General features: G+C 37.4%; 4 protein-coding genes and 1 pseudogene across 8 annotated transcripts in view; 3 read left to right on the top strand and 2 right to left on the bottom strand.

The window, feature by feature from the left end:
• LOC145910182 (4-galactosyl-N-acetylglucosaminide 3-alpha-L-fucosyltransferase FUT6-like) overlaps window positions 1-2,178 on the top strand; it is a 28,337-nt gene extending 26,159 nt beyond the window's left edge. For 2 of the 4 annotated variants that reach the window (XM_082997215.1, XM_082997214.1), the window contains exons 3-6: window positions 445-540; window positions 602-681; window positions 862-987; window positions 1,060-2,178. In XM_082997215.1, the coding sequence (XP_082853341.1) occupies window positions 445-540; window positions 602-681; window positions 862-987; window positions 1,060-1,858 (1,101 nt within the window). In that variant the 3' untranslated portion in view covers window positions 1,859-2,178. The remainder of the gene's footprint in view (window positions 1-444; window positions 541-601; window positions 682-861; window positions 988-1,059) is intronic. The other 2 variants (XM_082997212.1, XM_082997213.1) reach the window with 1 other exon arrangement.
• On the bottom strand, window positions 1,861-4,424 carry LOC145911870 (poly(3-hydroxybutyrate) depolymerase-like). The gene is made up of 9 exons (XM_082999313.1): window positions 4,349-4,424; window positions 3,853-3,975; window positions 3,554-3,751; window positions 3,341-3,432; window positions 3,170-3,280; window positions 2,949-3,099; window positions 2,644-2,815; window positions 2,563-2,588; window positions 1,861-2,061 (listed from the first exon to the last, which is right to left on the bottom strand). Exons 1-9 carry the CDS (start codon window positions 4,422-4,424, stop codon window positions 1,997-1,999), a joined length of 1,014 nt encoding a protein of 337 aa, XP_082855439.1. The 3' UTR covers window positions 1,861-1,996.
• A 1,196-nt stretch (window positions 4,425-5,620) lies between these two features.
• On the top strand, window positions 5,621-5,771 carry LOC145912766 (U2 spliceosomal RNA; annotated as a pseudogene).
• A 204-nt stretch (window positions 5,772-5,975) lies between these two features.
• Window positions 5,976-8,072, bottom strand: LOC145911869 (poly(3-hydroxybutyrate) depolymerase-like). The gene is made up of 9 exons (XM_082999312.1): window positions 8,006-8,072; window positions 7,652-7,774; window positions 7,262-7,459; window positions 7,102-7,145; window positions 6,881-6,991; window positions 6,433-6,592; window positions 6,201-6,372; window positions 6,111-6,136; window positions 5,976-6,040 (listed from the first exon to the last, which is right to left on the bottom strand). Exons 1-9 carry the CDS (start codon window positions 8,070-8,072, stop codon window positions 5,976-5,978), a joined length of 966 nt encoding a protein of 321 aa, XP_082855438.1.
• Window positions 8,073-9,130: 1,058 nt separating this feature from the next.
• LOC145910181 (dynein axonemal heavy chain 3-like) overlaps window positions 9,131-14,990 on the top strand; it is a 30,768-nt gene continuing 24,908 nt past the window's right edge. For both annotated transcript variants that reach the window (XM_082997211.1, XM_082997210.1), the window contains exons 1-16: window positions 9,131-9,258; window positions 9,318-9,410; window positions 9,597-9,760; window positions 9,878-9,966; window positions 10,037-10,097; window positions 10,470-10,662; window positions 10,759-10,948; window positions 11,330-11,525; window positions 11,704-11,785; window positions 11,882-12,016; window positions 12,381-12,485; window positions 12,629-12,808; window positions 13,458-13,594; window positions 13,994-14,117; window positions 14,218-14,378; window positions 14,673-14,857. In XM_082997211.1, coding sequence (XP_082853337.1) covers window positions 9,244-9,258; window positions 9,318-9,410; window positions 9,597-9,760; window positions 9,878-9,966; window positions 10,037-10,097; window positions 10,470-10,662; window positions 10,759-10,948; window positions 11,330-11,525; window positions 11,704-11,785; window positions 11,882-12,016; window positions 12,381-12,485; window positions 12,629-12,808; window positions 13,458-13,594; window positions 13,994-14,117; window positions 14,218-14,378; window positions 14,673-14,857 — 2,110 coding nt within the window. In that variant the 5' untranslated portion in view covers window positions 9,131-9,243. The remainder of the gene's footprint in view (window positions 9,259-9,317; window positions 9,411-9,596; window positions 9,761-9,877; window positions 9,967-10,036; window positions 10,098-10,469; window positions 10,663-10,758; window positions 10,949-11,329; window positions 11,526-11,703; window positions 11,786-11,881; window positions 12,017-12,380; window positions 12,486-12,628; window positions 12,809-13,457; window positions 13,595-13,993; window positions 14,118-14,217; window positions 14,379-14,672; window positions 14,858-14,990) is intronic.

The following is a 14,990-nucleotide window of genomic DNA, read 5'->3' as shown; positions in this document are numbered from 1 at the left end:
TTAAAATTTACGATACCTAAATTTACAAGGCAGCAAGAACAGCACTTTAAGCTTGACTTGCTCAAATGTAATTCCTGTTCGAAGTTAAGTTTAATTTCTGGTTTTCGTACATTTGGTATAACTCTAATTTTACTTATCCAACTTGAAAAAAGCCTAAAAAATTCTAGTATTAGTCGGACTTAACAGTCCAGTACTATTACATGAAGTTGTTTGTTAAATAAACACAATAACCTACATGAACTACAGGCCCTCTTTGGTTTTAATCAAAATTATTTGTCATGTTCGGTGCAAAATGTTGCATCGCTTTGTGCACGTCACGAATTAGGTGTTAAACAAATTAAACAACAAAGGGAGTTTTGAAAATGCTTGACATAAGACTGCTGTCATATTGGAAAAGTAAATGCCTGCTTTTGTTAAATATATTTTAACATTTTGCTTGCGTAGAACATCTTGCTGTGGGACAAAATATGGTGGTTTCAAACCAAGCAAATAAAAAGTCCATTTTGTGGATTTTGCAAGATTACAACAAACAGGAGTGAGGTAACGTCTTGTTAAGTCGTACTTTTTGAATTTTTAATTTTAAAACAAACTAATTTTACAGTTAAACAGTAGTGATACTGCGGCCGTTGTGATCAACGCTTGGTCCAAAGCTCCCTCCAACCCTCCGTTGAGCCAACAAAGGTTTGATAATCTCTACTTTGCCGAACTACGACAGCATACGTTGGAAAAAACAACTTTCTGTGTATATTACATCTAGTTTAAACAGTCTTGTATGTATTTCTAACAAACAATATTTTACTAATTTAAAAAATCGCTATGCGCTTTAAATCAAAAGGTGGCAATGTTTGTTTTTGTTCACAGGAGACCTGAACAACTCTACGTATTTTGGGCTGGTGAAAGTCCAGGAAAAACTCTTTACTTCGGAAATTATAAAGTCAACCTGGATCTTTATCCTCGCCATTACTTCAACGCGACAATGACCTTTAGGTGAAGTTTGTTAAATTTATGAGATAATTTTATCGCCGTTTTCAGTGCATAATACAATTTACTCTTTTGCAGAAGAGATTCAGTATTTTATAACCCGACCCATCGTCTCGACCTTGTCAGTATGATCAGGGGTTTATGGCACGGAGTAGAAAGAAATACTGATAAACTCCTCGCTGCAAAGACAAGGACCGCAGTTTTTATTACCAGTAACTGTAATTACGGTTCCAATGTCGCAAACAGATTAAAATTGGCCCAAGACATGGTTGATTTGGGATTGGAAGTGGATTTGTTTGGCCGTTGTTTCAAGAACAAAAACATGACTATGCCGAATTATCCGAGAGACAGCAAGGAGTTTTACCGCTTCTTGTCACAATACAAGTTTTATTTGGCATTCGAGAATTCCTTGCACTGTCGCGATTACATTACAGAGAAGTTTTTAGCAAACGGACTTGCGGCTGGTCTACTGCCGATAGCTTACGGAGCGCGCAAGGAAGATTATCTCGCAATCGCACCTCCACACTCGTTCGTACACGTGGAAGATTTTGCCGACACCAAACAACTTGTAAAATACATCAAGTACTTGGACAGAAATCACACTGCGTACGCAGAATATTTTGACTGGAGAAGTGGAAATGCAGCAAACTACTATCATCACGGCAAAGCGGTTGGATATTGTTCCATTTGTAGAGCTCTACACGGAATTAAACCAGACGACACACGGTCATATGCAGAAATATACGGAACAGAAAGTGAACGATACCCTGATAAAGTTTATCCAGGTGTTAATCAAACAATTTACTCAGTGCATGAGTGGTGGCATGCAAATGAGACCAAAGAGTGTCTCAATTACACTAGAAATGTAACACCATAGAATGTGGTCATTTGAACACCCTTCCATTGCAGGTTGATTTTGTCTTTCATAAAGCACCAAAATTTTATTGTATTCGTGTTTTATTTCCCACAAAATCTCTCCCTAGGGACGAGCATTGGGCTCTGCACGATTGGTTCATTACATGCCGGCAATTCTTTCGACCATCTGCCTTACAGCTACCACTTGTTTACCGATGTTCGACGCTGTAAGATAAAGGTTTAGACAAGTGGTTCTTAACCCTTTTTCTATCACGCCTCCTTTTAGTAACGGTCTTGTGCCTTACGCCCTTTGTGTTTTTGTCGATCTACGTAAATAAGCTACTAAACACTGCAACACGATAAAATCCACTTAAGCTTGCTTATTTTAACTATAAAATTACGGGACTAATAACGGTTTGTAACGAAACAAATGAATCATCACAAAAGGTATGTTGTGACGTTATGTTTCTTCGTGATGTAAAAGTAACTTAACTACACAGGCGGATTTTACATTTTAGGTACAAGATTTTTGTTCCGAAACTGTAAGATGTGACAGACAGCATAGGACATTAAAGTCACTAAAAAAAAGAAGTTTTGGTATAGAGCTTGCACCCCCATGAGAAATGGTTGACGCCCCCCTGGGGGGCGCGCCCTCCCGGTTAAGAACCACTGGTTTAGACTTATTATGTGCATGAAATTACCCAAGATATAACTTACTAAACTTACCATAAGCGCTGCCAGTGTAGCCCCACCTGTGGGCAGTAAAATATTTGGTCAAACAAACAGGAGATTTTACATAGAACTCACCAGTCAAAGCATCCGTTAGGATTATTAATTAAATCCTTTTTCGCTTGTGGATAAACCACTATGATGTTGTTCAGGGCGGCCACCTCGTTGTAACCAGTTTCCTTCACGTAGGTTTGTCCGAGATACTCTGCCCCTTGCTTGCAACCGTGAAACGCCACATGAAGAGCACAAGCTAAATAAGACACACTTGGGATTTTAATTTCGTTTGAGTTACATTTTGTATTTTAACAATTGGTCTATATTTGTTACATTACAAAAACTAATGACTAAAAACTAATGATAAATAAAAAAAAAAGGAGACATACGGGTTGTTTTGTCTGCACATGCATCAGGGACGAACATATAACCGACGTCATCCAATCCCATCACTCCAAATGCGCTGTTGTCAAAAAACTCTATTTGGTCAAATTCCACAATGCTGCCAGCTGGACTATCAACAGCCGGGTATGTCGGTTTCTGCAAATTATTTGAGGATAAATGCAAACTTTCGTGTTGAGATTAGAAATAACGATCGGTAATTGCAAACCTCCAGATTGCCATGAATATGGTCAAGGGTCTTATATGCTCCGTCGTAGTTGCATTTGTTGATGTATTCATTGTTTAACTTGTCACATTCACCTCCGTATTGGTATGTTGGCTGAAAGTAGTCATACGTGATTCGTCAATAAAGAATAATCATTACGAATTGCTTTCTTACGAATCCGTGCTCACTGTCTATTGTGTACACTGCCTTTATGTTACTCGCCGGTACAAACTCAGAGTAATATTCCTCAGCGGCTTTCACCACACCTGCGTAAATGTGTTTGTGCAATATTAACTATTTAATTAAATTTGTCGAGAAACGTTAGCATTTACTGCAGCATAGTGACAGTATGATAAAATATCAGATTAATGTAACGACATCACAGACCTGGGTCAACAACTGTATCAGAGATTCCGCTGTAAATGTAAACGCGGTCGTCTGCAAGGTTTACCAGGGGATCCGCATAGTTTGTGGCCACCGTATTTCGTGTTATTTGCTGCAAGTAAGGAACGTCAATCATTGCTGGAGAGGTCATGCAGGCAGTAGTAGCAGTCATGAGATTGTTCTTGGCACACCAGAACGGACCTATAGACAGTAAAGGTTGTTGTCAATATTCAGTAAATCGCTGTCGTTTAACATTGAAAACGTTTTTCAAAAAGCTGTGCACGATTCTCTATGAAACGTACCTCCAGCCAGAATTCCAACACCGATGAAGATCTTGGAGTGGGAAATGTGCATTTGAACAGCCATAAAAGCGCCGGCCGAAAGACCGCTTGTGGATATCTGCATCTGGTCTACATTGTAGGTTTCTGCAAAGTATACATCTTGGTCACAGACAAGAATTCCACAACATATTAAGACCAACTATATGTACATTATTTCAATAGTGTTCATGTTGATTAATTGTCAAAAGTTTGGGACAAGGGTGGCCAACATGATTTCAGGCTTTGTTACGGTATTTTGTTTACAATCATTATATTTTAGAACGAATTTGTGAAGTTAATAAACTTATATATCTACTTTATAAAAAAAAACTGGCTTTTAACAAAATAAATTAACATGGTGCTTAAAATTTGTCTTACAATTTTACGCGATAGTATTCATAAGGTTTGTAAAATGTCAACAATTGATTGCAGTTTGTCAATAGAAATCATATTATTTTAATCACGAAGTTTTTCTTACCCAATGTTGCAGTTAGGACCGTGCTAACACCAGCAGCCAACAAGAACAATAAAACTGTAGGATGTTGAAACACCATTGTTTTCCTATACTATCTGTTCTGCCAAATATATAGCAATAAAACAAACTTTCTGTCTTCGCGAAATATAACAAACCAAAATTTGACTTTCACAAATGTGGGGTTTTGTACAGCTTATTCCTATTTGCTTCTGGTGTTTTTGGGTTGTAGTAGAGCTGTGTGTGTTATTCTACAAAACCACGTGAGAATATTGGCAGCTGGTGTTACCTGTATCGAGCAAACCGCACGTACCACGCACACGCTATATATATCCTCGTAATATCTAGCGACCGTTCATGAAACTGCATGGTCATTGTTTGTTGCATCTCGCATCAAAACGGCGACACTATTTGTTATTTGTCGCGATTATGAAACGACGCCCAAAACATTATTTTTAAACTTTATTAACTGCAAATCTAAACAAAAAATAGGGGGCTGACAATTTTTAATATGTTTTAACACCACTGAAACGATGCAGGTTTAAATGCAATACCTTGGCTGTGAAACCAACAGCGAAAACTTGTTTGCATAGTTTGTAGTATGTTTGATGTCTATAACTATGCTTGGTCTTCCAAAGCATTTCTCTCCAACATGGTAAAAGGAGCTAAAACAATTTTTGCTGGTTGCAAATATGAATTGCAACTTTTTGTCCAAATGTTCCCAGTTAATGTTTTCGACAAAAAACAGTTAAAAAATGAATAGAATTACCGGGTGAGTTTGATTAGACTCAACAAACATTGATCAAAATAATTGACTTCAAAAGTTGAAATATTGGGATCTAACCAAAACCGCAGATACAGGCCTAGCGATCACTGTAACTTATTTAATAACACTAAAAAAAGCAGTGCTTTTTACTACAGGATTAGCCTGGCTTATGATCAGGAATATATATTTCGTATACGGGCATCTTCAGTTCCTTGTAGTAAACACATGAATATATGATTTTAAAAACGTCTGAATAACAACAACAGTAAAGAAAGGGCTTGTGATAAAAAACAACAACTTCGACTACTTGCAATGCGCCAAGGTGAAACACTGAGTTACCAGCCTTGCATACAAAGGTGAGAGAATTCCGCACATTTTTATTTTGGCCTACGTCATCGCAGTTTTCTAATCGTTTTAAAAATCATTTATTGTGTTTACTGCAAGGAACTGAAAATATGGGGCGAAATATATACTCCTGATCATAAGCCCGGGTGATCCTGTAGTAAAAAGGTACTGCTTTTTTAGAGTTGATTAAAATAATGTTCTGTTTGGAGAGCTGCAGACAGGGTGATTTTTGGACAGGGGGCAAGGTGCCGGAGCTTGCTTCGACCTGCCCACGGGTTGTCCTGGTATTGCACTACCCCCAGGCACGGCCCACATTCCCACACATGTGGGAATAACAGAAAAGAAAAAAAACAGTGCGTGTACACACCCTGTCTGCAGCTCGCCAATATTATGGCTTTTTTTGCACAAATGTTCTGTTTGCTGTTCAATCTAAACTAAAGTAACAATTGCAAACTTTGTATTTTATTCCGACCAAATTCAATGCTGTATTAGCAGATTTGGTGTTTATTTATCGGAATTTATTTACATCCCAGCAACTCTCTCTACCATCTGTTTCACTGCTTCCACTTGTAATCCCCCCTTTTTCGCTGCGAAAGAAAAAGAAAAACATGTCATTTTAATGTAATGCAAAAAATGCTATCACATGATTATGCTTACCGTAATCACTTCCGGTATACCCCCACCTGTGGGCAATAAAAATATTATCATTGTAATGTTAGGTGCTTTCAGTGATAACAGATTTCATACCAATCAAAGCATCCGTTAGGGTTGTTTATTAGGTCTTTCTTTGCTTGTGGGTAAATTATTATGAAGTTGTTTAGGGCAGCCACCTCGTTGTAACCCGTCTTTGTTACGTAAGTTTGTCCGAGATATTCAGCTCCTTGTTTGCAACCATGAAACGCAACGTGCAGAGAACATGCTGCGTAAGATGAGATTACATTTACCGATGAGTTGATAAGGAAATTTATGCAAAACGTACCCATAGTATTGTCGGCACATGCATCAGGCACGTACATGTAGCCAACATCGTCAAGACCAGAATACCCAAATAAACCCACAGTAAAAAATTCAGTTTGATCGAACTCAATAATACTTCCACCGGGCAAATTCGTTATTGGGTACTGGGGTTTCTGCAGTTTCTGTAAACATTTCACATTTTCCTGTAATAAAGCAGCAACACGCAAACAAAAGGAAAGAACATTTCCTATATTGCATTGCGTGATTGGTGTGAAATAACATGCCTTAGGCCGGGTCCACACTCACGCTTTGCGCCGGCGGATTCTTTGTTTGTTTTAATGTCCCAAGCGTACGCCCGCACGCCGGCGTATAACAAAGAATCCGCCGGCGCAAAGCGTGAGTGTGGAACCGGCGTAAGTGTAAAGATTTGTCAAAAAACACAGCAGGAACATGCAAATATGTTGGTTAACCTCTTGACCGCCGTGGATATGACCAAGCGCCTTATATGCACCATCGTAGTTACAATTGTTGATGTATTCCGTGTTTAGCCTGTCACATTGTCCTCCGTAGTTATCTGTTGGCTAAAAGTGTAGGTACCTATAGGGTATGGTTGCATTATAAATTACTCGGCCAGCTTTCTTACAAATCCGTGCTAGCTGTTGATTGTGTAAACTGCCTTGATGTTGCTCACTGGTAGTAGTTCAGAATAATATAGCTCGGCTTTTTCCACGACACCTACAAAAAATCGCATAAAACTTTTTTTTAAACATTTGGATTGCCCCTACATTAAACGTAATTATTTTGCAGTTAGAGTTGTTTTTGGAACCAATATTCGATACGAACAAACAAACCTTTCACAACCACCGTGTCTGATTCGCCGCTGAAGATATACACGCGATCATTTGCAAGATTTTCCAAGGGATCAATGACTGACAAACTTTCGAAATCGCGAGTTTTTTGCAGCAAAGCGGACACGTCTATTGAATACGGTGTGACCATGCATGTGGTCGTGGCGGTTATGAGGTTGTTCTTTGCGCACCAATACGGACCTATAGTTTGTATACAAATTAAGCTAATGTATTATTGATATGCCAAGTACTTTCTGAATTTCATCATGAAAATATATAAATAGCCTATGTATTCATTAAAAGCAATATAGCATGACAACATAAAGTAAGTCTACTGTAAAGTTAACAACAATAGTGCACTTGATAAGTATGGTAACTTTATTTATCTGTTACCTCCTGCCAGAATTCCAACTCCAATAAACATCTTTGAGTGGGCAATGTGCATTTGAACAGCCATGAATGCTCCAGCAGAAAGACCGCTTGTGGATATTTGCGAGTGATCAATGTTGTATGTTCCTGTAGGTTCATGCTTGCATTAAAATTATGTTTTGTTACGTTTGTGAATTGTTTATTTCTAGAATATTGCAACTGCTTCATGTCGTTATTGCTAGCTACAAAAAGGAATACACAATTAAAGTATCATTGCTAAAAGGTTATTATAACAAAATGCTTCACATTTTAAGCGTGTGTGATGGTACTTAGTCAATTACATTTCTTGAGTTAAAAATGGGAACATTGTGCTCTTACCTAATTTTGCTGCCAGCCCAACACCCAACAACATAGGAATTAAAACAAAAAACTTCTGTAACTCCATAGCTCTCTCATGCACAGCAAACCTGATAATATTGTTTGATATCCCTTAAAGGTTATAAACAAGCTGTCTGTGATTATAATTAGTGATGCACCGAAACAGCTATTTTTATATTCGGCCGAAACCGAATATTCGGCAAAAGTTGCCGAATTAATTCGGCCGAATAAACCGAAACTAATTTTGGTATCCACCTCTTTAAACGCAATCAATTTAAACAAAACATATACTGGATTACATTTTATCCTATCACACAGCCTTTTTTGGCGCTTGAAGAATAACCTCGTCTTCTGTACCATAAGTGCTAAATTTTTATCATTTCTTTTTTATCAGTTGATTTTTATCATTTCTGTGAAAGTGAACAAATGAAACGAACATATTCGTACAGTTTAAACAATGATTTTGACCTTTTCTAAACTTTGCGTTTCAGCGTTATATGCAATGAACTTTCGGTGCATCCCTAATTATAATACGTCGAGTTAGGTTGGCGAATCCAACTCTCTCCAGGGTTCTAGATTTTCAGCCGTATTTTGAGTAAACGTACGGCATGTGGGAATGTGAGCAGCTTTCGCGAGTAAACACAGATATTCCGTTGTCAGTGTTGTGTAACAGGGAAAATACTAACGCACCGGGACACGAAGTTTTCGGCAAACTTGATTCACATATAAGTCTATGTAACATAGAAATCTCAGCAAGTATTTTATGCTTCCGTGTAGCAGAAGGCATGACATGCGCATGATTCGTTTTAACGCTGTGTGGTCTATGGAGCTCGACACTGCCAAATACCGAATACAAAATTGTTGTGTATATATTTTATACATATATTGTAGTTGTCATTCGAAAAACGTTTCTATCAGCGTTCTCTGCAGTAAACTAAATGCCTGGACAATTGTGGCCACTAGGGGCACTGTTCCATAGCAACGCTTCATTGGCTACTACTTACGGTCTGGCGCAGAGTTCGTGGATTACAAAAAGGACATTCATGTTGCTGTTCTACATCTGCTTTGTTTTTAATATTCTTTTTTAAATGTTTGTTTTTCCATAAAATGATATTTTTTGCCAATAGGTTATTCATAGACTTCAAGCATTCGTTCTTAAAAAATATGGTGGTTTCTGTCGTATAATATGGATAGCCTAAAATTTGACTTCCGAAAATAAATTTACTACAATCGGCAACATGGATAGAACAAGGGTCAGTTATTTTGGCTGAAAGGTTTATCCAGATATTTAAAAATTTTGCAACTATTATAGTTACAGAAGAACCCCTTGCAAAGCAGCAGTCAATCAAAAGTTTTGCCGCCTTTGCAACCTGGCAACACAAGCCATGATTCTGACTTATATCAGGTAACACTTTTACATGTTATAAATAACTGTAATATCTTGTATGAACTCAGTTCACTTTTCTAGCATAAGAATGATTTGAATTGTCCAGCTAATCAGGCAATATCGTAATGAACAATACATTTTGATGCAGTATTTCCCCTACATATATTCTTTTGTAGTTAAGTTTAATCACATTTGTTTTTTTAGATTGTTTTAAAAAACAGCATTCATCCTCCAATAATGCAAGGCATGTCATGGACTTTGCTATCACCTTTTAAAGAACAAAGACACCATCGATCACCCAGTGAATCAATTGCCAACAACTACACACCATCAGCAGCTGGCATCAAAATCCGTGAAATACCAACCAAGTATTAATTTTAAATGCACTAAAAATATACAAGTTCAGTAAATTATGTACAGTTGTTTTTAAAAGTTATTGTTTTTTGTATCATTGGTCAGTGAATGTGAAAATAACTGTATTGCAGGTATAAATCCCTGCGAAGAACTTCCCAAAATGCTGGCATACCTAAGCCCAGTGGCCCATCGCCACCAAAGTCTCCTAGAAAAATGACATGTATGTGTGTGTTAAAACTGTTGTTCTATTCTGAATTGCTAAACTGTCATTTCCTGAAAATTGATTTTAGTTGGTAAAGCACCACCTTCGCCAAAGAAGAAACTTCGTAATGAAGCTGCTAACGAATCCAAGTAACTCAAACCATTTTTCTGTCCAGTTATTTTTCATCACATAAGGATAAGGGCATGTTTCTAACTATGTAAACGTACAAACCACGATGTTCCAATGAAGATAGCATTCTAATCTGTTTTCAAGTAAAGTTAATTGTTCTTAAAGCTAAAAAAGTAAAAAATTCAAGATATGAATATCTTTTCGCAGAATATTAAGAAGAAATTTTGTCGAATGGTACACGAAACGTCGGTTGTAATAAAAATATATCTTAATGCCAGAAGAACAGTTCTTTAAAATTATTAGTTCTTTACTTATTTTCACTAGATTGTTTTAATCTTGTTCAATTGCTCTAATCTTATCTATCAAAATACATGAAAAATGTTTATTCACAGAAATATGTCTTTGGTTTCGTATTCACCCAAAAAATCCCCAAGGAGAGGTTTTTCAGAGCAGGAAATGAATGGAATGGTTGAAGAGCTGCCTTCTAGCCGCCCAATGTCTCCTGTTGAACAAATGAAGCTTATAAATTCCAATGAAGCAAAAAGTGACTGTTTTGAAGCTGAATATTCTGAAAAAGATCTTGAAGTAAGTTTATCAAACATTTACCCTAATAGGAAAACGACTATTTGAACAGCAGGGTGGCAATGTTTGATAAAACTTATGTTTCATAATTGTACCCAGAGATACCACTACTACATAACAAAAGGCATCGACTCCCGTCAACTAGCTGGGCCTCCAACTGGGCAAATGACCAGAGTGGAGGAACACCTGCCTGAAAAGTTAAAAGAAAATCCAGAATTGCATGGCCTTCTCAGTGGCCTGAAAGAAGAAGTTCTATCAGATTATGATTTCAGCTACAGAAAATCAATAAGTAAAAAGAAATTATTGTTTAAAAAATTCTGGGTGCTAATACAAAGCAAAAAAAATGAGTTACATGTTGCATTAAACATGTAGTGACCTAGATCGTGTATTTGTTGGGTTCTAATTTGTTGCAACACCCGCAAAAGAATGTTTTCTTTGGAGGTCTGTGTAATGTGAGATATGCTATTGTTCAGGTCACTAAGAAGAGAACAACACAAACAATGGGTTGAAAATAAATGTAATAAATATCCCACAGCAAAAGCTGTATGTTTTCACAAGGCTCACATGTTGCTGAGGCAAAGGGGTTAATCATAACCACACAAGCTTATGGCTGTAAACCTATTAGTTTTTTGGTATTTTTATGTGCATACAATTTTTCTTTTGTGTGCAGTTGATTACATTCTGAGTGATGAAAGTGAAAAGGCCCGAGTCCATGTTGCAGCAATTCCTAAACCATTCAAGTTGAAAACAATTCGAGCTCCTGTTCCTTGGCGCAGTGCAGCGCTCTCTGCAAGGGAGTATTGTAAGCGAAGTCTTTTTACTGTTAGTCCCCTCATGCTCCATCTCCAAAACTTGTGGTTTGACAGGTGGGTTGTATGCATGTACTATTGGTGTTAGCATATAAATAGTGCATTTAATTTGTTGATATATCTCTCTTTTTTAAAGTTTCCATAAATGACGTTTGTTTTATTCTCCCCATGCCTCATTTTGGTTCCTACCTTACTGCCAGTTGCAATCTAAAAATCAAATGCCTGTTTTGTACAGTTTTGATGATCTTCGGTTTGTAAACGTGGTTGAGTTGTTAGATTCAGGCCTCCCCATGCATCCAAACAAGTTTGAAGAACTGGTGCGTATTACTATAGTTATTATTTGTTTGTTTATAATTTGCCTTCACTTGGCTAAAACTGTTCGCATGCAATTAATTGGTACATTTTTAACTCAGGTGCTGAGTCATTGCGAACGAACACGTGACATTCTACTGAAACAATGGATTCCATCCGCGGTGAAGTTGTTTCTGGTACACAAAGAATCGTGGATGCATCTTGTTCCACAGAACGACAGTGACAGTACCGTCCAGGTACCTTTATGCACCTAGTCTGCAAAGTGATTCAAATCAAGCAAATGTCATATGTGTTCAAACTTTTCCTCTGTTTCCTTTCTGCAGGGTCAAAAGGTCTATCTAGATATACTGTAGTCTTAAACCTTGTTTGAGTTGTCAAGTAGCACTCCTGTAAATGTCAAGATGCCGTAACAATGCCGGGAAAGCTATTAATCGATTAACGAGCGTCTGGATTCCATGTTGTTGCTATTTTCTTCACGGTCGGCTTTCGCGTCACGTTCTATCATGTGCTTGCCTTGCAAACTTTTTCATCGTCTAAATTTGTATCATTATGAAAAATGCCAATTTCATTGCAACAAATTTCCTATATTGCCTGTTGCAGGTTCAGGAGTTTTTTGCTTGCGCAGCTTCCTTGATGTCGAACCAGTTAAGAGGAATGGTGATCAACTCCCTGAACGATTTTGTTAATTTTTGCAAAAAGCACGAGGTACGTACGTGATATTGGTACTATCAATTTCCCAACAAACTTCTGATTTTTCCCGGGCAAACCGCTTATATTGTGAAGATATGTGCATCATAGTACATTTTCCGTTTTCTGTTATAACTTTAAATTGTAAATGCATTTTAAAGGCTGGTAACGATTTCGGCACTACCTACGTCGATCTTGTTTACTGTGTACGTTCTGTGATGCTTCTCCAACTTCAAGTTCACGACGCCAAGCTACTTTTTAACCCTAGCTTTTCTGATTGTCGTGATATTCTCCTCAACTGCTTTTCACACATCACCTCTGCCGCCGAGGCAGTACCACGGGTGGGTAACTCATTTTCTATGTTTTTTTTCCGATGAAATTGACGTCCTGGCATGTCAACGTTTCAATCAGTTTGCAAGATAGAGGTTCATTTCCTTGTTCAAAATAACCCACTGATGACCCGTTTGCACCCATTTCTATATGCTTGTATATATTTTTTTATTTAGAAACAACGACTTTTTATTGCTGTAGTAAAAGTTCCTCACCAGCATTTAGGGACGGCAACTTTTAAATTCCTAAAAAAAGTGCTTTGTTTCTATCTCGATTTAAGTGAAATTAAAACCTTTTCACTAACTGACACAAAATTTGATATCCAGTGCCATGTGTACTCAATCATTTCTCAGCCTTGAAATGATTGACGTAAAGGGTTGAAAGCAGACTTATTTTGACCTTCCTTATGTAAATAGTATATTTGTAATAATTTTGTTTGATCTGGCGTGGTATCCACCATTAATGTTCTATATTTGTCCCAGAATCACTGAACTTCAAAGCATGTTTATTTAACATTCATTACCTTCCGTGGAAGTTATACGGAACTAAAAAACAATAAATTTCGCTGACAAATGACGGCCGTTCAATTCTATTTTACCATCGTTGTTCTTAAATGTTAAGTTTGCCAACCGACTAAACGTCTCTATATTTTGTGATAAGGTCGAATGCGATCTTTTCCCCGAACTACACGACACTACTCTCATCCTACGAACGGTTAGTCCGGATGAGCAGCTCGTCAAGAATTTCGTCGATACGGCGATGAACATTTTTAAAACGAACCTTGTCGGTCCCCAAAAGTATGTACACGCCGCGCAGGCCAGAATATTGTTTCTCATGTTAAATAATAAATAATTGTACTTTTTAAGTTTAACTGTTTATAAGTTATTTCATCTTTAGCGTTCGTGGCAGTATTTGCTGGCGTGTTTCTGGCTCAATTTGGAGTCTTGTACGTTTGTACCAACACAATTTTATATGTTCTCAAAATCAATACCCGTCTACTAACGTATTCTGTGTCTTCTTTTTATCAAACATTTGCATTCTTCATTGACTTTTCAAGATAGTCGTAAAGTTACCAGCACGACTGCACCAATGATACCTCCAGTAATGGTCGAAATAGTGGCCCTGTCTGCAGCTCGCTAAAAAAGCATTGTCGGCTCTATGTTGCTTATTTGCATTCATGTTTATTGCCTCTACAGATATCTTGAGGTTTACAAGAAATACGAAGATCTCCTGAACAACAAGGCTGAGATGGATGTTGTTCAATTTATAAAAGGGGAACGAACCCTGGACGAACATGTCGTAATGATCAAAAAGTTTGATGTTAGTGTCAATATGGTTTATTTTTGTCAATATGGTTTAACTTGAATGTTTCAGTTGCTATCCAAAAGACAACAAATCCAATTTTCCGTTTTATTTGCAGAAAACCCGCTCTGAGATTATGGTGTTGCGTATTAACGTCCCTCTCAGCTTCTTTTGCATCGACTGCTCGGCTGTAAACGAGGAACATGCTCTGAGAACTCAAAATCTCAAGGATCGAATCATCTACCACGAAATCGAACAAAACCGAGATCTTAACAAAGGGTAAAATTTTTCATTGGAATATACATGTCCTGTTGCAATGTAACATGTATTGTGATGTCAAAAAATTATTGATACATACACCCCTTTTTTGTAATATTTAACGATATTTGATCATTAAACTACCCTCAATCATTCCAATTAATTTTGAGTTTCTCAATGTATCTCATACGATCATTTCCACATACAAAAGCCGCTAGCGTTTGCAATGTGCTGGGTGACCCCACAGAAGTCACAACAAATTATTTCGTTCGATACCTAACGACCAGAAATAGTTATCTAATATTCCTTTTTAAGAATTTGCCACGAGTATGATTCGATCGCTGACCGTGTATCAGAGATGCCAAACAACACTGTTGAACTTGTGGCGCTCGTTGATTTTCTCAAGACTTCAAACGAAGTTACGATTCATGAGCTGAAGGAAAAGATAGGATTAGCGGCTGAACGTCTCAGCTTTTTACTGGACTATGCAACTTTGCCCTGTAAGTTTTTAATTACACGAAAATTTTGCTGCAACACGATGTATTAACACCACTCGCCATGAAAAATACTTTTCAATAGTTGTCTATTTATTTGTATTAAAAATGAATTTTTTTCTTTAGCCAATATTTAAGC

This window comes from Ascidia mentula, chromosome 8 (assembly GCF_947561715.1).
Source record: "Ascidia mentula chromosome 8, kaAscMent1.1, whole genome shotgun sequence".
NCBI classification, from domain to species: domain Eukaryota; kingdom Metazoa; phylum Chordata; class Ascidiacea; order Phlebobranchia; family Ascidiidae; genus Ascidia; species Ascidia mentula.
This window is presented reverse-complemented; position numbering and strand designations above follow the sequence as displayed.